This window comes from Aythya marila, assembly GCF_965140915.1.
Source record: "Aythya marila genome assembly, chromosome: 3".
NCBI classification, from domain to species: Eukaryota; Metazoa; Chordata; class Aves; order Anseriformes; family Anatidae; genus Aythya; species Aythya marila.
Genome location: NC_139044.1, coordinates 85,964,317 through 85,991,648, shown reverse-complemented (window position 1 = coordinate 85,991,648; position 27,332 = coordinate 85,964,317). Strand labels below are relative to the sequence as shown.

General features: G+C 37.3%; 1 protein-coding gene across 1 annotated transcript in view; it reads right to left on the bottom strand.

Moving 5' to 3' along the window:
- Positions 1–26,628, bottom strand: part of IMPG1 (interphotoreceptor matrix proteoglycan 1) — a gene marked incomplete at its 5' end in the record, with an annotated part of 65,599 nt that extends 38,971 nt beyond the window's left edge. Inside the window, 6 exons of the mRNA XM_082755969.1 lie at positions 3,094–3,185; positions 3,970–4,037; positions 6,593–6,621; positions 6,833–6,999; positions 12,329–12,562; positions 26,562–26,628. Coding sequence (XP_082612095.1) covers positions 3,094–3,185; positions 3,970–4,037; positions 6,593–6,621; positions 6,833–6,999; positions 12,329–12,562; positions 26,562–26,628 — 657 coding nt within the window. The remainder of the gene's footprint in view (positions 1–3,093; positions 3,186–3,969; positions 4,038–6,592; positions 6,622–6,832; positions 7,000–12,328; positions 12,563–26,561) is intronic.
- Positions 26,629–27,332: the final 704 nt, after the last annotated feature.

The following is a 27,332-nucleotide window of genomic DNA, read 5'->3' as shown; positions in this document are numbered from 1 at the left end:
TACAGTATCATGTTCAGACATATGTATTTTTTTTCATTATAGTAAAGTAGAATTGGCCCTACCTGGGTTACACCTTTCCTGTGCAGTTGACTTTACTGCTTTTAAAAGTACCCTTATTATGTTTATTGATTCCCAAAACAGTTTGCAGTTTTGGCCTACATTAGTAATTTTTTTCCTTTAACAATATTAATCTCCAAAAGCCAATTACTTTGCAGGCTACCATGCTTTGACCACAGGAAGGAATGTCACTATGGGTGCATTCAGAAAGATTTTCTAGATCATCCCAGATGTAAGGTAATGTAATATTTTTGCTGATTATGGCGCCAGTAGGGAATTCTTGTTCACAAACAGTGCTCAGCTTCAAATTTCATATCTTGGAACACAAGCACCCAAGGGAAATAATTCAGGGAGGCCATCCAGGAAACACTGCCTTCTGTCTATTTCTGTTTTACTACAGAAGAAGTCTTTCACTTTTTGAATAAAACCTTTCAGGTTTCTACTATGTTTGGCTGTCAAAAATATGAAAGTCTTTAACACAGAACGAGAGATTTTGTTTACTACTATGATTGCATATACATTGCTTATTTATACTTACTAATAATAGTTAGATACTCCATATTCTTTTAACACTTCTTTGCATTTGTATTTGCTCATGGACAATTCTACTCTCAACCATACTTTTTATACCTTGGTTAGAAAGAACAACAAGAACAGGATGATGGAGAATGGTTGGGGCCCATGATGTTGGGGCCCGTCATATTTAATATTTATATTGACAATTTGAATGAAGGAATTGAGTGCACCCTCAGTAAGTTTGCAGATGACACAAAGTTGAGGGGAAGTGTCAATCTTCCAGAGAGTAGGAAGGCCCTGCAGAGGGACCTGGACAGGTTGGGTTGATGGGCAGAGGCCAAGGGGATGAGGTTCAACATGGAAAAGTGTTGGGCCCTGCACTTTGGCCACAACAACCCCATGTAGTGCTACAGGCTTGGGGCAGAGTTGCTGGAAAGCTGTGCAGAGGAAAAGGATCTGGGGGTGTTGATTGATGCTTGCCTGAACATGAGCCGGCAGTGTGCCCAGGTGGCCAAGAAGGCCAATGGCATCCTGGCTTGTATTAGGAACAGCACAGTCAGCAGGACTGGGGATGTGATCGTCCCCCCGTACTCTGCTCTGGTGAGGCCACACCTTGAGTACTGTGTTCAGTTTTGGGCCCCTTGATACAAGAAGGACATCAAGGCCCTGAAGGTATATCCAGAGAAGGGCTACAAAGCTGGTGAAGGGCCTGGAACACAAGTCCTGTGAGGAGTGGCTGAGGGAACTGGGGTTGTTCAGTCTGGGGAAGACAAAGCTTGGGACAGACCTTATTGCTCTCTATAATTACCTGAAAGGAAGGTGTGAGGAGCTGGGTGTTGGCCCTTTCTCACAGGACTAGACTAGGACTAGAGGGACTTGCCTCAAGTTGCATCAGGGTAGGTTTAAGTTGGAAATGAGGAAACATTTATTCTCAGAAAGAGTTGTCAGGCAATGGAACAGGTTGCCCAGGGAAGCAGTGGAGTCACCGTCCCTTGGGGGTGTTTAAGGAAAGATTGGATGTGGAGCTTAGAGACATGATTTAGTGGGTAATTGTGGTAGGGAGATGGTTGAACCACATGATTTTGGAGGTCAAAAAGGCTTTTACGGCCTTAATGATTCTATGAGAAGAAGCTGGCCCAAGAGAGCAGCAGACCAGACTGAATCCCACAGAGAGGTGGGGTTTCCATTTCTGCTGTTGGGTGGGTTGGCATAATGCTCCTGGAGACATCTGTCCGATATATAACACCTGGGTTTTGATAGCTTCCAAGAATAAGCAAAAGAAATATGCACAGTTACAATGTGTCAGGGGATAAGAGAGAAAATAGGACATTTATATAATAAAGAATAAGTGAAAGAGGAAAGAAAGTATTCTGCCTCCATTAGTTCTGCATAACTCAGCTCTGAATAACTCAGCTCTGCTAAGTCATGACACATGATGCCTCTGTTTTGAAGGAAAATATATTTTGCACTGTATATAAAAATATGGTTTAGTGGGTGATATTGGTGGAAGGGGGATGGTTGGATCAGATGATCTTGGAGGTCTTTTCCAACTTTAATGGTTCTATGACTGTTCTGTAACATTATACAATATAAATACAAGATCAAGACATGTATGCTTTCTAGATGGCTTGAGATACAGGTAGATAGTTGAGACTTTTAGGATGTGTTTGTTTATCTGGATCCTGAGGATGAAATAATTTCAGACAGTAAAAATACTGTTTATCTAGGATTATCCTGGTGTAATTCCTGTTCCAGAGCTGAGAAGCTTGCTGAGGTAGGATGGTGAAAGGCAGCATTTTCCTGTGGTATGGTGGGTGAGGTTTTGGCCAGCATTACCACTCTGAAATTCTTGGTGGTGATGCTGAGACCCTGAGTTCACACAAATGGGAAGGAGGTGGAATGAGCCTCTGTTTATGCTGAGAGCACACAGACAACAAAAAAAACAGACAGTCTTTCCAAAGAGCTACTCCAGAAGGGTAAACTCTTTTGAAAGAGAAAGAAACCTTAGAGCAAAGCAGAAGAGAAATTCAAGACAAGGGTTCCTGCCTGGAGCTCCTCAGAGGTGTGACCCACCCAGGGCCCTGGACAGATCTCAGTCTGCCTCCAGAGGGCTTCTGGAAGGTTTTTAATGAAAAGCAATTTGCAAAATGGTGTAAAAAAAGCAACAGGCTCACGATTAACAGAAAAAAAAAAAAAAAAGAAGAAAAAAAGAAGAAAACAAAAAAAGACTTTAAAAAGTGATTGCAATATTTTTATACTTTCTACTGCATATGCAAGAGCCATCATTCATGATATAGATCAGATGTTGATAAAACCCTTCAGCCCTACTATCAGTAACAAAGGGGAACATTAATGGTTTATAAACATTAAACATTTAAAAGTTTGTCCCTGTTTTTCTGCCCCTCCTTTTTTTTTTTTTTTTTTTTTTTTTTTTTTTTTTTTTTTTTTTTTTCTGCTAGCTGAGTTCAAAAAAAGAAAAGGTGAGTGAAAAGGAGGGATAGAAAAATGGGCTATCCTCACCTTCACAGGAGTCTTCGTGTCATTGACAATTTCATTGAGTAGCGTGCCGTTAGGTATCGGTGCATATGGAGGGAGAGATGAACCAGGGGGACCTGGCAGAGATTCAAATAAAATCATGTGAGAACAGGTTTGCACATCAAAGATAGACAAAAATCTTCCCTTTTCTGTGTGTTGGTCAGTTGTCAGCTCCCTGAGAGATCTTTGTGTCTGTGATGGCCATTTATTCAATTTAAAGTAACAAGTCTTTGACAGTTTTCCAGCTGGTGGCAAAGCTACCACACTAGTAGTCATTATCAGTAAGATTCTGTCGTATTCGATCCACTTAAAAATATGTATGCAGGATGTTTCCTCCTTGAATTAAACTGCTCATATTTACAGATTATTATCATGGAATAAATTTCTATGTTTTTTTAAAGAACTCTGACATACAACAGTGTTGGTAGGTCTAAATGGATCAATTATTCAGATCAATGTCTTTGTATCACTGTGACTTTCTGGCTAATGTAGTTGTTTATTTTCATCCATTTCCTTATTTTGGTTAACAAAATGCAGCATCTAAAAATGTTATTTCATAAATGAAGCAAAATCAGCTCTACTCACTACATGTGAAACTGTGAAAACAAAGTTTATAAGATGCATTAAAGACAGTGAAGAAAAACTGAAATGCTACACTTGAATAGAATCATAGAATAAATGCTGTAGAGAAATCAAAAAATGCTTCTTATAGAATATTTTGCGAGACCATTTTTATTGTACATGACTGAACTTGTCATGCTTCTACTGCATTCATTCAATTACAGACTTCTAAGATCTGAGTCACTGATTTTAGCAATTCTATTTAATGGGCAGCTACACAGCAAACAGATTTGACTTTACCTGTAGAAACAGAAGGAATGTCTTCCAGCTTTTTGCCACCTGCTTTTTCTGTGGATATTTCATCTTTCCTATCAATCAAATAGAAATGAGTGATTTAGTGCTGTACTGACAATGATGAAGGTGTAACAAAATGTAGAAATGGCACCTACATTAAATATAATTAAATGAAAAAAGTTATTTGTAGTGAAATATTTCATAAGCTGATTAGACAGGGCAATGGACCATTAGATTCTGTTTTATATTATGGAAATATTTGCTTCCTGTACTCTTCTTCAATATGGTTTTTGTTCTTACAATGAACAAAAATACTGATCAGATATATTCCTCTACCCAGTCCTGTTGGAAGTCTGCTCATGAGGTTTCATGAGTGATTTTCTTTGAACAGTCAGAAGGATGGAGTCACAGAGATAAGCGCACTGCACAGAATCTTCTCTTTTCAAAGTCTATAAATAGTTGACCACTGACAGTAATGAGAACAAGACCTTATAAATTGTCTAAACCAACTGGTTATCTCCTTTGCTATATCTCATCCTATTGGGATAGTTTGATGAGTGTTTTGGCCTTCTAATTTTATATCCAATGGACATTTAATGGTTTCAAGGGCATTTCATGCTTTGATATGAGGTGAGGATGGGAGGACTTTTTGTTCAGTTGTCAGCCTGCGCTAGAATATCATCAGTCTAAAGACAGTTTTGAATCAGATTCCTGGGACAATATTATAATGATAGTAGGAACCTTTAGATTTTGATCTGGATGTAATACTCATGGGTTAATGCTTCCCATGGTCACCAGGCAGACAGCTGAAACTTCAAGTATATGGCGAGTAACAGGATAACAAGTGTGAAAGGATTCGTTTTTGTAATGTTAGTGTTATTATTTATTGTTTCTGTCATTTACTGTTCTGTGCTGATGAAAAAAAATTGGAACTGATTCTGCTAGCTTGCCTGGTGGAAGAAGAGTTGTGTATAAACACATGTACAAAAAGTACACTATATAGTTGATGTGTTAAGGTTTCCTGCAGTTAAGACTATAGAACAATTTCTACTCTAAAAAAAAAAAAAAAAAAAAAAATTATTAATTGTAGCTCTTGGAAACATTTAGATCCTTAGATAAGAATCTTTTAAGTCATATATTGAGATTTTTCTTTCCTAAAATTTGACGCGAATAATTTCAGTTGTTTTGGGTTGTAAGTAGAGTGGGGAGAAAAAAAGAAGCCCCATCATGGAAATTAATGAGGAACATTTATATAGAAATATCTATTATTAAGACAGTACATGCAGGTGGAGTGTTAGTGAAAACTGGTATGAGTGAAAGACCTGAGGGCACTGCAAATGTGTAGTGTCATGCTAACTGAGACAATGTAAAGCTTGTAGTGTGAACAGAAAAGATGGCTTGGCTGCGTTCCTACACAGGACCAGACTAGCTGTTTAGTAGCATAAACAAAGAGTATGACAACTCCTGATTTACACATTAATTAGGTATCTTATGCAGTGAGAACTAAATTTCTATCTGTAATGTTTTCACAAAGTCAAATAATATCTCTACATGATAACTCACAGAAGATCCAGAACATTTCCCTAAACCATGTAGTAGTAAGGATGGAAGTCCAACAATTCATAAGCACAGCTGTCTGTATTTCCAACTAAAATATTATTAATTTCATAGAATTTACCTCAACTTCTGAATCGTGCCTAGAGAAAACTTCATGGTTTACATAGAGCATAAGGACTCTGAAATCAGTCACTTCACTTATTGCCTTGCTGCTGCTGTTTGCACTAGATTGAGTGAGAAGACCTCCCTTTGGACTTTCAGGTGAGTTTAATTGGGCCTTACATTATTAAAAATACATTTATTAGAAAGAAGAATACTCAAAGCTCCCATGTCATAATCAAGAAAGATATAGAAGACCTCTGTGATCAGGAGACACTACAACATATGAATAGAGAAGATTATTTGCTACATTTGAAAATCTAAGAATATTTGAAAGAAAAATAATGCATAAATCAGAGAAACTGTCGACAATGGTTTGTTTGGATGTGCTGTAGTATTTATATGCAGAGAGTTCAATATTGTAACTTTAATCCTCTCATTCTCAGACTTCTGAGCACTATCTGAAGCATATTTCATTTCCAAGAGAGTTTTTTCAGAATAAAACATCACATTAGTTTATGAGAGCATGACATGTAAAAATACAAGGGAAAGCTAAAGTGAAGGCATAGCATTTTCATATTATTTCTCAAGTAGCCTCTCAGATAAACTTTTTTCAGCTCTCTGATTATCCTTTTGAAAATTATAGGAATTGCATGTAATCTTTTGTCACTTTCTCCATTTACATTAGTCTAATGCAAGGCCACAGCTCTACCAGAGCAGTGCTTACATTAGTCTAAGAAGACATCCTGTGTTGTCTCCAAGTGAACAGGCAACTCAGATATTTGCCTGCCTTAATTATTTTTGATTCAATTACTGCAATCTATAACACATACAGCATACACATCTCTCACAGAATACACCAAATACACCACAGTGCTATCCACATATATGCTCACATCCACACACATCTACACGTATCTTTTTCATAAAAGTCAGTAACATGAAGTGATGAGGTTCTACTTGTGCTACTTACCTTTCCTGGAAGGTTCTATGTTTTACTCGCTGCAAAAAGATTAAGAAAAACAGCATTTTACTAGTGGATGCATCCAACCATTGAGCAGAAGCCTGTTAGCTCCTTTGTTTACTTTTTTACATGTTTCTTCTAACACATGCCCCCTCCTCTTCCTGAGCAATATTTTACCCTTATATAAGCAGATGGGGAAGCAACTTGGAAGTCTCCCTCAGTTTCTAAATAAACGTCAGTAATCCTTACCCGTTGGATTATTTCCAGGTGCTCTTGGGAATTGCTGAAGTTTTTGCCAATGTCAAATATGCAGAAGGTTTCCCTCTGGCAGGCAGTAACCCAGTTCTGATATTCAGAAGTATCAGGAATCCGATCCAGAAAAATACGAAAGGCTTCCCACACAGCTTCCTGGCAGACTGAGTAAGAAGAAAGGGGCTAGGGATGGATGTTTTGTACCAGAAAGTAAAGTTGAAAGCCCTTTTTAAAGAGATTTGGGATTTACACATTTTACTGTACTTAGTAAATAAATCCATCTTCTGGGTATTTCTAGGTCTTTTAAGTATTTTTGAGTTGACAGTCATTTGCCTTAATGCCAAAGGATTAGTTTTCTCTGAGTTAAGGACTGTAATTTCCCTCATTTTAAAAAACAGATTATCTTGGTCTAACATCATCAGCATGAAGAAAGGGCAAACACAAAGCACACTTTGTTTACTTCAAAAATACATACAGTGGATGTTCCAGTGACAGCAAACAGGGAGGTAAATTAAAAAGAAAAATAAATCTAGCAGTCTTCATAATTGAATAATCAAAATTTTAACTGTATATACAAGTTTTGTACATCAGAATGGTTAACTGGGCATAGAATAAGCTAAGTAGAACACATGTAAGATTTCGATATTCATAGAATCATTTAGGTTGGAAAAGACCTCTGGAAAAGCCCAACTGTTTACCTAGCACTGCCAAGTTTACCCCTAAACCATGTCCCTAAGCACCACATCTACATGTTTTTTGAATACCTCCAGGGATGGCGACTTAACAACTTCTATGGGCAGCCTTTTCCTGTGCCTCACAACCCCTTCAGTGAAGATTTTTTTTCCTAATATCAGATCTAAACCTTCCCTGGTGCAACTTGGGGCCATTTTCTCTTGTCCTATTGCTTGTTCCTTGGGAGAAGAGACTGCCCCCCATCCTGCTACAGGCTCGTAGTTGTAGAGAGTGATAAGGTCTTCCCTGAGCCTCCTTTTCTTCTGAAGTAGGGGAGTGAGAAAGCTATTGTGGTGGAGTTCAGCTGCCTAGCAAGGTAAAACCACCACATTCTGGCTAAATAACCAATACCAAGCCCTGGGGGATACAACTTATGACCTGTCTCCATCTGGATTTAACTCTGTTCACCACAAAACTAGCCACCCAGCCAGTTGTTTACCCAGCAAAGTGTATGCCCATCCGAGCCATAGGCAGCCAGTTTCTCCAGGAGAATGCTGTGGGAGATGATGTCAAAAGCTTTACTAAAGTCTAGGTAGGTAACATTCACAGCCTTTCCCTCTTCCACTAACTAGGGCATCTTGTCCTGGAAGGAGATCAGGTTCATCAAGCAGGACCTGCCTTTCATAACCCCATGCTAACTGGGTTGTCCTGCATGTGCCGTGTAATGGCTTTCAAGATGATATACTCCATAACCTTCCATGGCACTGAGGTCAGACTAACAGTCCTGTAGTTCCCTGGGTCCTCCTTCTGGCCCATCTTCAATGGAAAATATATTTTTTTAAATGCATCAGGCTAACTTCATTTTCTTACATTCTAAAATTGCAATGCTTTTAGACTTCTCAAAGTTTTAAGGACTTCCTGTAGCATATACAGGCTTTTATGTTTCTTTAAGCACCTCTGGAAAAATTGAATGACTTGGTATGGGTAAAATTCCTTTGGAAAGAACACCATTTTCTTCCTTTCTAGACAACTGTACACACTCATGTATTCAATATTAAAAATCTCCTCCGTGGAGATGAATCACCCAGTTAAATGCCAAGCTACATCAGACAAGATTAACAGGGACTGTGGCTGCGGAGAGAACAGTAGCATTCTGTATTATTTAGGGAAATGAAAGTGAACACAATGAAAATATGACAGAGGTGGAGAATTGGAAGAGATGGTATTCAGGAATGGCTGTAAAGGACATTAATTTACTGGATGCTAACTGATTTAAGTACATGACAGTATATAAAATATGTAATAGTGGAGATTAGTACTTGTATGTAATTCCATTGGCTCACTGCTTATGCAAGAAAGCTGTAAAGTAAGTTGAGCTGTAACATGGTAGAAACACAGAATGCATATTAGGGCTTGGTCTTGTTTTTTTGAACTACTTTCTAGCAATCAGGGACTACACTTCTGAGTGCACTTTTACCAGCATCTTGTTGAAGTCTCCTCTTTGTTTTAAGTTGAAATATTTCTAATTTCAGACAATTCTGGAAGATAAACTGATCCCTCCTCCAGGCAGCTACTGCCTATCTGACTAACTATGCAAGTCTTTGTATCTCTGTTCAGACACCAGACAATCCATACACCCAGAGTGCTTGGATTTCACTGCACGCACTTTGTACAGCCTCCAACTAAGCCTTGAATGTCTCCTGTCTGTACCTGGGTCACGTTTAAAACCACTGAGTGGTGCAAAGAGATAACTAGATTATCTCAGGCTAGCACAGACCTGGCCAAGATGTGCTGTTCTGTGTGGATGTCCTTGCTCACTTGCAGAAATGCACACTTCTGTAGGTAGACCCCTGCGGGGCCTGTGAAGTTGTAGAAGACAACCAACATGGCTTGGTGGCAGCTAGAATCAATGTGCTTTGAGCAGCATCAGTTCAGTTTATTGGAGCTATTGCTCTATGCCCCGTTAGTGGGTGACTACCTCTGTTGCTACTTGGTGATTCCTCTGGTATTCTTCTTCATCAAAGCCAGCTGTATTTTCAGTGTTATAAAGGGATAATATTCACTCACTTGAGATGAAGGAACAGGCTTCTTCAAAATGTTGTTTAAAGTTAAATGCTTGTAGAGAAGTGGAATTTCAAGCAAAGTAGAAAAAGCATTTTAATAAAACCTTGGTGGCAATTTAAAAACTGTTGCCTTTAGCACTTTACTTTGCAGAGTTCATTACTGTGAGATGGGACATTTATTTTCAATACTTGATACATGCTTTGACTTATGGTGAGATAATTATCTGCATTATCTAAAATACCAGTGTCTCTGCAATTAGTGTAATCAGTTCTAGAAAAGGGTATTCTCAAAAATTGCTGTAAGGATGTACTCACATAGCTGTGTTAGGGCACTATAATAATAATTCAGCAACCACCTTCCCTCCCTGTAGAGCAGCTGTATGTGGAGCAGAGGTGGCCAGATTATTAAAAAGTAACAGGCTGTCTTTTGAAAAGATTTTCATTATGAGCTAGCAGTTAGGGTTTCTTTCTATCATTTTTTTTTTTCCTCACATCTCTCTGGCATCTTGTTTTTCTGTGTAGCTGCTGAATAAAGATATAATATCTGATGAAAATCCAGTTTTCAAGGTTTAAATAAATGTGACATGTGGCCAGGCATCATAACTGACCCTGTGCATGTTCTCAGTTTGCCCCACATGAAAGACTGTCTTCATCCTGATGAAGGTTTTTCATTAGTAACTCTCTGAGCACATATATCTGAGCAGTTTTTTCTTATGTGCTCATTCCTGATGGTGTTTTAGTGTGAATTAATTAGAATATTAAAAAAATAAAATAAAATTTTTCCTCAGGAAGTGGTAAAATTCTCTAGAGGACAGATATGATCCATAGTGCTTTCACACTTCCAAATATTTCATGGGACTTAGAGGGGTGGAGGTGGTCTTCTAAACTTTAGATGAGAAAAACAGTGGACCTGAAGGTATGTCTACAAAACAAAATGAAGATAAGATTGTCCCACTCAGGCTGTCTAGTGAAGGCTGAAAGACTCCAACATGGCTACCAAATCATTGTTCCATGAAGGCTTGTGCTGTGGTTACTAGGTGTAACTTCAGGAATAATGGTAGAATCACAAAGTTTTCACTTCAGATTTTTTTTTTTTTTTTTTAATTTATCACTTTTGCCAGGTACATTTGCATGCTCAGCTGGGAGGACAGAAGTCATGAGTTTTGATCTTTTCCTTGAAGGAAAGTTTTTCTGAGGTTTTAACCAGGAACATTGTAATGCAAAACATGCAACTATTAAAGAGAACAGAAACACTTTTTCTGAATGAGCATACCAATCATTTAGCTTCAGTCACCTGCTTTCTTGTGTACTTTTGGGGAAGAACTTCTGATTCAGCTGTACTCCAGAAGAACCGTGTGACACCTACTCAGAAGAGTTTGTGAGTGTATAATGTTCTGCTAGGAAAGAAGAGGTGTAAGTTTAAGCATGCTTGCACTACAAGTCTTACAAAGCCCAATCTCCCACTCAGAAGTGATGTGCTGCTCTCTGAAAAGATGTTAGTAGCATGCTCATCAGTTTTAAAGGAAAATTTCACAGTTGCCATTCCTTAAATTCAGGTTAATGGTAGCTGCCTGTCCTAGGAGACCTTGTTTTATCAGGGACATAACCAGGGAGTTTTAAGGATTTTCAAGATTAATTCACGTTTAAGAAAGGCTTTTTGGATCAGACTCTTTGACATAGGTTTCAGAGTTTGCTCTAATGCCCACTGGTATGGAATTCAGTCCTACAATAGATTCCAGATATGTTTGTATCCATAGGAATGACTATAGACATGATGTGGCTTGTCCATTCTGCCTATGAGAAGTGGCTACTGGAGTAAAATTTTTGCAGCTGTACATCCAGATTTCATTTCAGAGGGAACAGACTGGTTTACTGAAAGGGAGCTGGGGATCAACCAAGTTAGAATACATGTATGTGAATGGTTGAAGACCTATACAGAGGAACAGATACATAAATTAAGATGATTTAAGAGAATAGAAGTTCCCTTAAATACTTGCATCCCTAACGTACTGACTGTGTTTTAGAGTTCTATTTGATCTATCTAGTTGCAACTCCAAAATATTATTTTTTAAAAAGTACAAATTGGAACAGTCACTGAATGGAGAAAAGAGAGAGAGAGGAAGATAGGAAATACCAAAAACTGTTTGCACTATTCTCTGCAGGGACCTAAAATTAGAGTGGTAACTCCATAAGCTCTCTACAGTCAAGGGAGGAAAAGAAAGGGAGAGAGGGAGAGAGGGATTTGGGAAAGAGCAGAAAAACACATTCTAGATTTTAAAAAATAATACTCAAGTCTTGTCAGGTGCTGCTGCAATTATATTAGTGTTTATGTTGTACCAACACTGCCATAGACTTAATACAACTACAGATACACCAATGTATTCATGAAATGGCAGATGAATAGTTTCTTTAAATGTCTTGAATGGGTGGGATTAATTCTGAGTAGCAAAGTTAGTAACAACTACACTTTTGAGAAAAATGGTACCTCTTTACACAGTAGTGCAAGCATAATTTGGTCTTCAAGTTCTGTCATGCTAGAAAAATATGCAATTACATTGATACCATTAGTCTTTTGAGTGCATTGTTTTATTCTGTTCTGGTAATTGCCTGTCTTGAGCTGTGCTGATTTGCATGTAATATTTAATCATAAAGTAAATATCACATATATTTTCTAGAGCTAAAAAGCAAGATTCTGAAAAATTACTACGTTCTGTCAATACTTTCAGGGAATAATCACAGGCTACAATCATTGTCTTACCTCTTAATCTATAATAAGCTTGGTGACTGGCTAAAATCTGTTTCACTGATTCCTGTGGGCAAACTTTCACACCAGTTGAGAAAAAGGATGACCTCTTTGTTCGGTGTTTTGCCATGTCAAATATCCGTCTTAAGGTTGAGACTCTGGACCTCTTTGTTGTTCTTTCTGTTTTGTCTGACCCCGAGGCATCTGCTAGATGTTTGGCTTCACCACGATTTATTTTACCAGGGCTTTCTGGAAAAGATAAAAGGTAAATATGTATAAAGATACATTGCATAAGCAGTATGCAAGATCATGACTGGAAAATACTTGTGAATCTGAGAGTTTTTTGTGTTTAACTGTGATGGTGATTTCAACGTACAGAACAAATTAATGTGTTGAGGAGAAATGTCCTTTGATTATGCTGGACAACCATGACTCAAAAAACTGTTAACTAATTTCCTTATAACTCATCATGTGACTGTCAGTTCACACAGGGTAAAGGTTTCAGAAGCCCAAAATCTTGTTTTCAGTAGTGTCTTTGGGTTAGAACCACAAAGGATACTTAGGTGTTTGAAGTTTGTGCTACAGCATCTCATTTCACAGAATCACAGAATTTCTAGATTGGAAGAGACCTCAAGATCATTGAGTCCAACCTCTGACCTAACACTAACAGTCCCCACTAAACCATATCCTTAAGCTCTACATCTAAACGTCTTTTAAAGACTTCCAGGGATGGTGACTCCACCACTTCCCTGGGCAGCCTGTTCCAATGTCTAACAACCCTTTCGGTAAAGAAGTTCTTCCTAACATCCAACCTAAAACTCCCCTGGTGCAACTTAAGCCCATTCCCCCTCGTCCTGTCACCAGGCACGTGGGAGAATAGACCAACCCCCACCTCGCTACAGCCTCCTTTAAGGTATCTGTAAAGAGCAATAAGGTCACCCCTGAGCCTCCTTTTCTCCAGGCTGAACAAGCCCAGCTCCCTCAGCCGCTCCTCGTAGGACTTGTTCTCCAGGCCCCTCACCAGCTTTGTCACCCTTCTCTGGACCTGCTCAAGCACCTCGATGTCCTTCTTGTAGCGAGGGGCCCAAAACTGAACACAGTACTCGAGGTGCGGCCTCACCAGAGCCAAGTACAGGGGGACGATCACCTCCCTAGCCCTGCTGGTCACACTGTTTCTTATGCAAGCCAGGATGCTGTTGGCCTTCTTGGCCACCTGAGCACACTGCTGGCTCATATTCAGCCGAATATCAACCATCACTCCCAGGTCCTTCTCTGCCTGGCAGCTCTCCAACCACTCATCTCCCAGCCTGTAGCTCTGCTTGCGGTTATTGTGCCCCAGGTGCAGGACCTGGCATTTGGCTTTGTTGAACTTCATGCAGTTGACCTCAGCCCATCGGTGCAGCCTATCCAGATCCTCCTGCAGAGCCTTCCTACCCTCAAGCAGATCGACACATGCACCTAACTTGGTGTCATCTGCAAACTTACTGAGGGTGCACTCAATGCCCTCGTCCAGGTCATCGATGAAGATATTAAAGAGGACCGGCCCCAGCACCGAGCCCTGGGGAACGCCACTAGTGACTGGCCTCCAACTGGACTTGACTCCATTTACCATGACTCTTTGGGCCCGGCTATCCAGCCAGTTTCTAACCCAACGAAGCGTGCGCCAGTCCAAGCCAAGAGCAGCCAGTTTCTTCAGGAGAATGCTGTGGGAGACGGTGTCAAAAGCCTTGCTGAAGTCAAGGTAGACCACATCCACAGCCTTTCCCTCATCCACCCAGCGCGTCACTTTGTCATAGAAGGAGATCAGGTTCGTCAAGCAGGACCTGCCTTTCATAAACCCATGCTGACTGGGCCTGATCACCTGCTTGCCCTGCAAGTGCTGCGTGATGACTCTCAAGAGGATCTGCTCCATGAGCTTCCCTGGTACTGAGGTCAAACTGACAGGCCTGTAGTTTCCCGGGTCTGCCCTCCGGCCCTTCTTGTAGATGGGCGTCACGTTTGCTAGCTGCCAGTCAGCTGGGACCTCCCCCAATAGCCAGGACTGCTGATAAATGATGGACAGTGGCTTGGCCAGCTCCATTGCCAGTTCTCTCAGTATCCTCAGGATACTGAGAGAACTGATGGATCCCATCTGGCCCCATCGACTTGCGCACATCCAAGTGCTGTACCAGGTCACCAACCAGTTCTTCGTGGATAGTGAGGGCCACATCCTGCTCCCCATCCACTTCCACCAGCTCAGGGTACTGGGTATCCAGAGAACAACTGGTATTGCCGCTAAAGACTGAGGTGAAGAAGGCATTAAGCACCTCCACCTTTTCCTCATCTCTTGTAACTAAGTTTCCCCCCGCATCCAGTAAAGGATGGAGATTCTCCTTAGTCCTCCTTTTTGTGTTGATGTATTTATAAAAACGTTTTTTGTTATCTTTAACGGCAGTAGCCAGATTGAGCTCCAGATGAGTTTTGGCCTTCCTAATTTTGACCCTGCACAGCCTTGCAACATCGTTATAGTCCCCCCTAGTGGCCTGCCCACTTTTCCAAAGATTATAAACCCTCTTTTTTCTCCTATTTGTGAGAATATAACCCTATAGGGAAGTTTACAGCACTCTGTTAAGTAACTATGGAGCTTGTGGAAAGTGAAACATATCTGTATTAGCTTGCAGTATAAAAATGTATCTATACTAACAAATATGTAATGTGAGAAATAGTAGTACCTTAAATGGGTACCCTTTCAGATGCTCTTGTTTTTGCTCTGGGCTTCAGGTCACATCTCCCTTCACATTGGGTACATAGTCTTGAACCCACCCTGGGAACTAGCTGCTGAAACACATCCTTTCAAAAGCTGAACAGGAGTTTAATTGTCTTTGGGGAAAGAAATAGCTGTTTCCAGTCTTCCTCTTTTACTCCACAGTGCACTCCTCTTTCCATTCCTCACCAAAACAGATGTATTAATCAGAACAGACTGCAATTATGCTTCTTTGACACTGGATGATAGTGTCAGGAATGCTCTGGCTCTTTGTATCTCAATAGATCTTTAATTATTCCCAGAAAAGTGGAACAGCTACTGTAGAAAAAAGTGAGATCACTAAGTGGAAACTGAAGAGCTAGGCTCAAGTTTTACTTATGCAGCTATTCATTTATGAAAAATGTTCTCCAAATAGAATCAAGCAAAGAACCACTCATATTAGATTGCACACAAAAACCTCAAGACTCATTTGGTCACACTTCCTAAATATATGAGATTTTCTATTATGTGACATAGCAGCTAAATTTTATGTTAAAATGTTAACAATAAAAACAGGTATACATTTGAGCAAGCTGAAGTGCAGCATTTTGCAGAATCATGCAACAGGAGCCATTACTGTATTTTAGATTATCTCCCAAAATTTTGCATACATTTTAATAAAGATATTAAAATTCATATGAAAATATCTATTTTTTTTCATTTTCATACATTTGATGTTATGCATTTTCATGTGCTACAATGAAAAATAAAGTAAAATATAATCAGAATACAAGGCTTGTTGGAAGAACTTTTTAGAAAAGAAAGGGTAAATTTTCTAGATAATTGGAAAACTTGAAGGAAGAAAATGCAAGAAAGGCATGGTATATGTGTGCCTGAGTTGTTGCTTTAATGAATGGTTTAAAAATTTGTAAAAGTATAATAAAATGAAATAATATGGTTCAAAAGAAATAAGTTTAGTGAGAGTAATATTAAAATAAATAAATAAAAGTAAAACTGAGTTTACAGGATAAAGAAGAAATAACATGCTGCATTTAATAAATGTTAATTATTGTTTACTTGTACTAATCAAGAAAAATAAGGAAGGTAACACATTATCTTGACAATTGGAAACTTTGTTAATTAAATGTTTAAAGATAAGTTAGCAGCTGATCAATAAGAGAAAAATAAAGGAAAAGCATACAACTGCAGAAAGAACAGTACTTCAAATAAAGAATGGGAGAAATTCTATGATATATGTCAGAATATATATATGTATGTCTCGGTTCTTATTTAATGTCAGAATTAACATTCAATTTTTTCTGTGTAAAAGTCATAATAATGACATTTATATTATGAAGTATTTGGTATTCTGATATGGAAAGAAGTTGAGTACTTGGTTATGAGGAATATTTTACAAATATAGAAGCTTATACAATGAAAGCAACAGGCAATTTTTGTGGTTTTGCAGAACATGCTAGAGGCAGCAGCTGGCATGACTAGAACTATCTAATTGTTGTAAAGTAAATGAAAATGATGATGTAGTCATATAATATTTGTTATAGAATGCATTGGCAGTAACTAGTTTTCCACAGTAATATCAGATCATGGACCATAAAGGTAACACTGCATAAAAGGAACTTGCTCTGTGAAAATGTGGTCTTGTGTCCACCAGAAATCACAAGGGGGCAAACACTAGATTATTCAGGACACTGAATGATTTGAATGGTATATGGGGAGAGAGTAATAGATTTACCACCAAGGAAGATCCACTGCCAGTAAAATCTCAGAGTAGTCCCCTGAAATCTTCTAAAATAAAATACCAATAATCTACATGGAAAGAAGCTGGTTGTAAGTCTATTACCTGTTACAAGCTCTATTAACTGCTATAGCCCAGCTGCTGAAGAAGTCTGACCAACTGGGGCAGAGGATTTTGTCATTAAGCTCTTTGATAGCTTTTGTATGGAGCAGAGGACTTTCTTGACAGATTTGCTTCTTCCCCAGGATTTGCCCCTAAGTCATTAACTTGAATTAAGAATTATACTATTCATAAGATTGAGAGAGGAGATTCTTCACAAATGATTGTTGTAATGACCTTGAATTCTCTCCCTATTCTCAAATTAGGGTTATTATTTTGGCTTTTCATTCTGAGAAAGTGACCACATATTTATCTGTTTCCAGTTATCAGTGTTCTGCTTGCCTATGCAGGGTAGTTTCACTTGACCTTTGAAAATTAAAATATTCTATCCAAAAAGGAAAAAATTAAAATGTAGTAAAGGCTTTAGCAGCAGAATTCAGGGTGATATGAGGACAAAACTGTTGAAATCTGAATAATTCATCATTAAGGTCATCACAAGGTCTAACATGTATGATAAAACTGGTAAGTCTGGAAAATAAGTTAGGATATTAGGAAACCAAGGAATGCTTGATTGATAAATGAGACATACCGCCTTCAGAGTGAAATAATTATTAATTAAAATACAGGGCTTATTTAAGTGGAACTACTGAAATAGAACAAGATAAAAGCTTATCAAAGAGGATGAATCAAATAAAGATGCCATAAATGTGCTTATGTGATCCAATTAAATATATAGCAGGGCCAGCAGGGCCAACAACCACCATATTGATAATTCAACCAGTAACAAAAGCAAGGATGATTAGTCATGGAAGTTGATCTTGAGATCTCTGAAAGGGCTGATTAGTGTAAACACCAGATGGAATGCAGAAAGCACGAATGTCCTGGTCTCTTCTCTCTCAGAGTCAGTCTCCTCCTGTTATGGGAGTAGTGAGCACCCCAAATTCAAATGGCACTTGACAATGACAGACAGGATTCCCAAAGTGTGTTCTCTCCTTATATACTTTTTAGTGTGCTTTTTATGCCACATTGCCTCAATCCTATTTGCATGGGAAAGGTCTGAACAGATTGAAGGGGCTTAGATGAGCAGGGAAAGATTAACGTATAGCATGGCTTTATGCAGCCTAGGTCATGCATATGAGTACAAGATTATATGTCTTGCTTGTACTTATCTTTGGGCCCTATACATTCTTTAACTAATATTAAGGCACACAGTGAAAGAACTGATGGCAGCATTAAATGCATCCTGGAGGGCAGTGAGTCTTATCTAGGATCTACCTGGGGTAGCCAAGGCACTGGAGGAAGCTCAATTTGCGTCTCACTTCTTCAGGCTTATTGTACTCAGTCAGTGAACTGCTGAAAGAAAAGGAGCTGACATAGGTGCCTAGCCTCAGCAGAAGCTAAATACTGGCCAGAGGAGAATGCTTGTGTGTTCCTAAAAGAGAGGAATTGAGCTAAGGAATTTATCCTAAAAATAAATTGAATTTTATTTCCTCAAAATTGATATCAGCAACAATAAGCTAGGTGATTCTTATTTGACACGCTGGGTTGTGTTAAATGTCACTGAATAGTAACTTCACCTGTGGAATGAGGCTTGGGTATCCAACTGTGGCAAAGATCTACGAGGCCTCCAGCTTGGAAGACCCTGTCATAGAATCATAGAATGATTTGCACTGGAAAGGACCACAAAGACCATCTAATTCCAAACTCCCTGCCATGGGCGGGAACACATCCCACTGGATCAGGTTGCTCAAAATTTCCACTAGAAAACTTTCTGTACAAGTATCATGAAGTTGATGTCTACATACCCAGCACTACAAAACCTCTACTGTACCTTCCAGTGTTCCAGTAGATTTGGTGTTACCTTACATGTCAAGGAGGTGCTCAGCCCTGCTTGTGCAGTTGGGACTCTGTACTAAAGATACAATAAATCTGATACCTGTATCTTTCACTTGCATTCAGCATGACAAAACATTACCTGCACATGTTCAAAAACTGTGCTCAAGCCCACTAAGACACCAGAGAGGATTGCCAGGCTCCTTGTATGGAACTAAAATATCAAGGTACCTAAAAGATAGGTTCTGTAATTTTCAGCCTTTTAAAGCTTATATTTTTGTTTTGATCTGGATTGGTAACAGGGGATTTTGCTTCCTGAGAATTCAGGAAGATGGTGGGATTTCATAAATCCTCTTTCTTGGTAGGAATGCATGACGATGCTCCTTTAAACTTTTATGGAAGACAAAGATTTTATCTGTATTAACACCATATTCAAACAAAACAAGACTTCCATGAATCCTTAGGTTATAGAGTCATGTTTTTCTTCTGTCAAAAATATTAAATATTGGTTATAGTGAAACAGTATGCAGTAAATCCAGAGAAGAATGTGATAAATTATTTTGAAATATATGGTTATAGTAAAGGCAATAGTAAAAGTCGATATTTATTTATTTATTTTTTTATTAGTGGTGATAAAAGGTAATACATTCAAAGCTAGCAGATAGAATTAGGTAATAGAAGTTTATTCTTCTTGTTCAAAACCCTTTAACCTAGATTTACATTTTGGTACCAAAGACCAGTTTTAATCAACTAAGCTGCTTTGGAATGTCAGTAAGTGTGAAAAAAAAAAAATCATATTTGCAAATTAACATTGGAAAACTCAACTAGACATCATAGCCTCACAGCTGTTCCATTGCTCCTAACTACTCACAGAAATCTGTGTGGTTTTCTATGCCAAGTGGAGAAATGCAATTGTTAAATCAACTGACTTCAGAAAGTAGGCTAAGAACATGGTCGTTTGAAACACAGTTTTTATGAAATACAAATTTAGGCCTTATTACAGATCAACATAATATTTTCTCCCTTTCTAAACAGATAATTTAGTAACATAATTGAATTATTCCAACTATACTATTTATGATAAATGAACTGTTGTGAATTATTTACCTATTACAGTTGAGAATAGAAAACATCGTAAACCCAGGGAAGATTCTTCTGCTTTTGTGAATACAGTTGTCATACACTGAGCAGCACTAACTTTGCATTCACCATAACTGCAGCCAGTACCAACCACAAATATTGAACATACAAAATATCTGTAGTCAACACATGATTCTGACACATCTTTACTAACTGAAAGAGCACCATAAGAAACTTATGTTTTCCTTGACACCATTTAGAGTAGCAATACATGTATATCCTTTCTCTTTCAGACAGAAAAGTGCAAATTCTGGTGAAGAATCCTCACTGTCCAGGGTGACCTTATCGCAGTTTTTCAATTCTTAAAGGGGGTTATAGATAAATGGAGAGCAACTTTTTGCTCAGTCAGATAATATTAGGAAAAGAGGGAATGATTTTAAACTAAAAGAGAGGAGATTTGTATTAGAGGTTAAGAGGAAATTTTTCACTCAGAAGGTGGTGAGGTACTGGCACAGGTTGGCCAGAGAAGCTGTGAATGCCCCCTCCCTGGAGGTGTTCAAGGCCAGATTGGACAAGGCCCTGGACAACCTGGTCTGGTGGGAGGTGTCCCTGCCCATGGCAGGGGGGTTGGAACTAGATGATCTCTAAGGTCCTTTCCAACTCTAACTGTACTATGATTCTATGGTTCCATGATTATTCTTCAGCTTTACTAGCTGCTACTGCTGGAATTCACAGAGAAGATATCATGCCATTTATGGTTTTATTGCCAACTTCTGAATCCTGCAACAGTCCAACATTCAGACTAGAAACAGCATTGAAGTATTTCTTCTTTTAAAATTGATGTATGAAACATATATCTATTTGCATTACATTGGATATCTTAAAAGCATTTGGCCTGAAATCCTATTCTATGATCTGATATTGTTTGCATCAAAACATTAAAGAAAATGTTTTAAATGTTTGAGTAGTTCTTGGAGGAATGCATCCAATCAGCAGTGATGAAACACTCACTTGAGCACCTCTGCTATTCATTTTCTAAACAATCTTACTCAAGATGTACAACCACGCTCTGAGAAAGTCAGTGAGAAAGCATAAGTTCAAGTTGCAGTGATATAATGCCATACTTATCAACATATCAACATTCACAATGGCACGAGTCAAAGAATCACAGTGCAGACCGGAATTTTTGAGTTGTATTCAAATGTGATGATGATTAGGACAGTTGCCATGCAGGATCCAGCATCCAGGATCCGGAAGCCACTGAACCATTTCTTTGCCTGAACTTTTGTAACTGGAACTGGTCAATTTTTCTCACAGTTTAGGGGCACTCATCCTGCAAGGCAATCTACAGTCTCTAGTTAGCGGATTCCTTCTTATTTTGACAGAGAGTGACTTGGTCTTACCATACCGAACTAAGTTATCTTCCAAGATGAATAGTAGAGAAGCCCAAGTGTCAAGCTGCATAGATCAATTTATGTTGGAACGATATCTGGAGATCGCATAATCCTATTCCTTGCTCTAAGCATGACCATTCTTTGATCTAGATTCAATTAATCCACTTATGATGGGGAAGAAGAGAGGGAAAAGGACTTCATTAGAACTATCTCCATTAGTGCCATAACCACAAAATCATAAAGTAAAATGTGAATGTGCTACTACCTCCTGCTGAAATTTCTGAGGTTTCTGTGTTGACTCATATGTATGAAAGATATACTTGGAGCACAAATACTAAAACTGGCACTTCAGGTAACTTAAGTTCAGGGACTCTTAGACTGTTAATACACGATTGAATAAAATCCAAGAAAGCTAATAAAAGGTTCAGAGTGGTAAATAAGCAGGTGATCTTGGCTCTGCACCAAACGAGGTATTTTAGAGAAAGAACCTCACTACAGAAAAGATAAACATGATAGCCTAAGTGTGATTAGCTATGCAGGCTCCCAATTTTTAGAAATAATTGGGGTCCTACTGACTTGCAGATGTCTGTGATTAGACAGTTGCTTCAAGACTCAGCTTGCTAAACTGCAGTTGTGTTTTATGACTAGTACCTCATACAGGTCAGGACTTCAGTTTCTATGTTACACCTCAGGTCCTCATGCTTTGTCATGTGAGAATGATGATGTTGCTCTGTCAGGTAACAAGGTTAAAACAGGTGGTATTCTTGTGTACCATGATAAGGCATGCTACAATTACGTAAGGGTATATAAACGCCTACTCTGTAGCAGGTGCTGGGGTACTTCCAGGTGATTGTTAATTCTGTGATTCCTGGATATGCTACTATTCTGAAGTAAATAGAAGTTGATAGTCCAGTAAATAGAAGTTGATAGTGACTAAATCCCAGTATAGTAGTACCAAGTAATATGCCAGTAATATAGTACCAAGGCCCTTCTCCACACTTTTATAACCTACATCTATATGGACATACAAGCAGATAGACAGACAGATAGCTAGATAGATATTTCTTTTTAGGATATGTGTTGTTCAATATCACATGTTTCTACAGGGAAGGAATTCTTTGAAATGCAGTAGTGCTTGCTAAGTGCAAAATGCATAAAATATGCAGGATAGTGCACTTAATTTCTGATAAAAATGGAAGAATGATAGGGAAGGAGTAAACGTCTCATTTCAAACCCAAAGGAACTGTGAATAGGACAGGAGTACAAAAGTAAAGGGGAAAATATGTTTTTCCCTCTGGGAAGAAAACAAGGTTTGCTACATCTGATGAATACAGGCCATATCACCTAGTGTACTGCTGAAGCTACTAGGACACCCCTGTTAGCTGAGAAACGGAGAATCCCCCAAACAATAATCCAACAGGTTAAGACCCCAAGTAAAGTAACTTTGTTGTAACATATTAAAAAATATATTTTAAAAAGTTTGCATTATTAAAATATATTTTAATATAATTTATATTTTATTTTTCATATTTTTATAATTTTATATTTTATTTTATTATATTTTATAAGTTAATATAATTATAATTTAATTATATTTTTACAATATATTTTAATAATATATTTTTTAAAAGTTTGTAAAGAGAAAAAATATTTTATTATTAAGAATGTTTGTCTTGTCCACAGTTGTTTTCTGAGACCACCCCCCTTCTCCCAGCTATATGTTCAGTCACATATAGTGTCACATATTTTTCCCTAATTACTGTAGAATGGATGTGAGGAGAACTGTAATTAATCTTTAAGATTCCATGTTGATACTTTAGTATTTTTATCCAAGTTTGTCTCTTGGTCAGGAAATAGCTAACAGTTTTGCATTTGTTTAAACAGTATTTTACTTTTCATTTATTTATAAGCACAACCAGGACAGCTAGCTTTAGTTTGGTAATCCTTGTTTTATGAGTGAAAGTAGAGAATAATCTTAGTGCACAAAGCTAATGCATTCTCTTTTGTTCTTTCTTTGAAGATATATATTCTTTGACTTTGTTCTCTGTCTGGCACAGATTTGCTTAACCCTTTTTTTGAGGACAACTATAGTAATGAAGATCTGCAACAGTTATTGTCAAATTAGAACAGTCGAGAGGGAAGTGGTAAGTCAGAATGAATTAAAATGATTTCATAGAGCACACAGAAAGCCTTTGTGTCCTAAAGAATGACTGAGTAGATAGAGTATATTTGCTTGCTGATTAAAAACTAACACTAAGCACTCAAATGTTCTCTCTCTCCTTTACATTCTTACTGTCAAGTGCTAGGATGTACTCAGCATCAGTGTATAGTTTGGGGAGTTCAAAGCTTGTGTGTATTTTGCTGGTTAGTGTGAATGTTCAATGTTTTACAATTCAGCAGTTAAAAATTACTGTCATATTGATTATATATATATGTATTTTGCCATCACACAGATTTTGTCCTCCTCACTTTCTCTTCCCATTATTAGAAACAGTTTCTGTCAGGACAGTGACGAAGAGTTCAAGTCCTGAGGTCATTTCCTGGAGTTTGGCACTAGCCATGGTCAAAGATAAACACTCCATCTCTGAAGTCTTTATGTTGCACGCTACAGTTCCTTGTTTGTTATCTGTGGGATTGGAGGTGCTCCTGGACAGCATCCAAATGCCTAAGAGATGGGTCTTAATCCTAAAACATGGTTTAGGAAGGAAGAATCAAAAGACATTTCTGAGTAAGCCCCATTTTTGTTCACCCTAAAACACAGATGTGAGTAAAACAAGAATTTGAGCTTCAGATAGTTTTGTTCATAATGAAAAATAAAATAAAAAATTATTTGGATATTTTTATTCTTTTTATTCTTATTTTAAGATTGGAGTATTTTATTTCTTAATCTTTTATTTCCTAGTTTGTCATAGTTGAAATGTACTTTAAACTAGAATAGTCCTAAAAGCCTCGAATCATCTATGTTAGGATCTTTAATAAGTGATTAATATAAGTATTCAGACTACTGGGAGAGCATGTGTACTTTTCAAAATATATTCTCTAACTATCTGACCCTAATTCTCAGTCATAAAATAGCAGTTCTGGATGCATTTCTGCTCTGATGAAGAAATATCTTAAGATAAATATTAAGTCCTTTGAGATTTGTATGTGTATTTGAGATAAAAACACAGTTTAAAAATATTATATATAGCATAATTATATAACAATAAAAAGCAGTTATTATGTATTTGTGTATACCAAATGTATTTAAAAAAAACTGCTGGGAAGAAATTTTTCCAATTATCATTCACATACATATATAGAAAAAATAATTTTTCCATTGAAAGCCATCAAAAATTAGAAAATTAAAAGACTACTATAAAAGCTTTGATATATATTAAAATGGCAGCTGAGTTGTTTGTTATATTTGAAAGAAGAAAAATACAAGATATAAAAAAGACTTTTAGCTCACAGTTAAATCATTTTCTCTCTATTTCAAGATACTATATGTAGTGTATTATTCAGCATTGCTTTCTGAATGTTGGTAGATTTTCCAAGTACTGAGATTTTCCAATTACTGCATCTCTGAGGGGGATAATATACAGTTCTGTATTCCTCTTTATCAAGATACTCTCCTATAATTTTGTGACTATCTTTTTATGGGAAATGCATTGTAACATACAAGCACAATTTATGATGGGTGTAACTGTGTCTCCACTTTTCACATTATTACTTTCTCATTTCATAACTATAAATATAGACTGTAATGATATCATCAACCATGCATGAATTACATGAAATTTACTTAATCTTTTTCCGTCAGAGAATATGCAATTTGTGTATTTTGATAAACCTTATTTTCCTTGTCAGAGATGAACTATCATTCATTCTCTCATTTTTGCCATATTTCCAAACTATCATTAATGATTAAATAACACTATTTACATGAAGTTAAAAGGTAAAATCAAAGAAAAACAGAATATAAATCTAGTGTTAGCTAATGCATTAGTTTTTCCCAAGCATGTTTTCAGTACTGTAATTGTCCACAGGAGAAGATTTACATAATATCAATGAGATACATGAACGGAATTATTTTTTAAAGCAAATCTGTACACAGAAGAACAAGACTCAAAAACAAGTGAAGTGGAAATAAAACTTTCCAATTCTTATTGACAGTAGACTGTTTCACACCATATCTATTTCAATACTGTTGGGAAGACTTCTCTTTTATTATTTTATATTCTTTGCATTTAATTAATATGCTTGCACTTGATGGAAAATAGGAGGTCATTCATGTGGGCAAAGCATAAAGCATTTGTTATATTGACTTTAATTCTTTTTTTTTTTTTTTTTTTTTTTTTAATATATTTTTAATATCAAAGCATAGACAGAAAAGTTAATAAGAAATCTCACCACAAAAGAAACACCTTCCCCAAACATCTAAATTGCATATGGAACCAAACAGGGAAAAAATCACACCACCATTTTTTGTTTTCTGTTGTTGAAGAAACTTTAAAATTGCTGTGAACTTTGTGATGTTTTTAAAGGGAACAATAGCTAGCTGTAGTACTAAGTACACCAAAGTTGTCAGTATTTCTGTTTACTTGCAAATAATTTCACATATTACTACTTTATTTTATTTTCATTGAGACCTGTTTATTGGAATGCATTTAAAAATCATACTCTGCATCACTAAAGGAATATATTTTGTCATGTTATTATAATTATAGGGTGCTTTTTCCTATTTTAGCTTTTCTGAATATGTACTTATGTTAGCAGATATTTCCTCTTCATTTTCCTATTGTAATATTTATATTTTCCTGCTCGTTCTGTTCTGTGTATAAACCTTCTTAGCATTGCTGTTTCTTTTTATTTGGCACTTTTTTGTATTCCTCCAAAATCTGTATTTCTAAAAGTTTTTGAAGTTGTTTCTGATAATAGCTGGTAAATATAAAAATATAATTCACTTTCTCTTAATTTCAAAGATATCAGGCAACCTTTAACAATGTCAACACTTCCTTAGAATGTTCTAAGAACATGTTCTTAGAATGTTCTTCCTTAGATGTTCTTTCAGCTGTTTTGTTCCTTTCATTTTTGAAGTTATATATATATATTTCCATAAAAGGGCATATGCAGGTGAATGGAAACTAAAATGCATCTCTTACAGAAAATGTAAAGCCAAGGGAACACACATGAGAAATATTGTCAACATTTCCATTTTCAACTTCATATCTGTCTCACCAACTCTGCTGTCTCTATCTGAATTGTCAAGACACCAAATTCCAAACAAATAATTTGATAATCACAAAATGACCCGATCTTTCAATTTTTTTTCCCCCAACCTATTAAAGTTAATTAGTATAATCCTTTTATATATGAACTTACCTCTGCTTTCCTGAACTTGGAGAGCAAGGCAAATGACCAAAAATATTAATCCAGTTTTCAAATGCATGCTGTCTATCGATCATTCACAGTTTTCAAGAATAATCATGCAGGAAATAAGAATGTTGAGGTCAAGTAGAAGATTATTAATTATTATTATTATTATTTTTTAACGATTAAAATCTCCAAATATATTCCCTGTTTTTTTTTTTTTTTTTTTTTTTCTTTTTTTTTTCTTTTTCTTCTTTGTTATTTCTTCAGGTGTCCTCAGATGTGGGCTGCTTTGAATTGCAAGTACGTGAAGAGTGGAACAGGTGCCAGAATTCAAGAGCTGGACAAACACCTCCAACGCAAACACTTCTAGCCTGGGGGACTGGAGTGGTAAGACAAGAGTGACAACGTCTTAAAAAAAAGCAGTGTCTGTTTCGGGAATAATCTTTTTATCTGCTGCTCAGACATAATCCCTCTTACGGTCCAGCTGGAAGAGCTTTCTTCATCGTATTAACCTTCTGGAGCAGCATCTGTCAACCCCGGTAGACTTCAGCACTATCACAATAAACAACGGAAGTCTCTTCTAGTGCCCATTGCCTTCAAACACTGATCATTTGGGCATTCCAGAGGTACAGCAAGTGAGCAGAGGTGAAATCATGGGGAAAGATGATTGCGCTATTTCCAAACCTGTGATCACAAAAAACAGGGAAATTCCATTGAAAAGGAAGAGAGCTTTCTCTGAAAGAACATACTATATTCTGCTTACCCACTACATTTGACCTG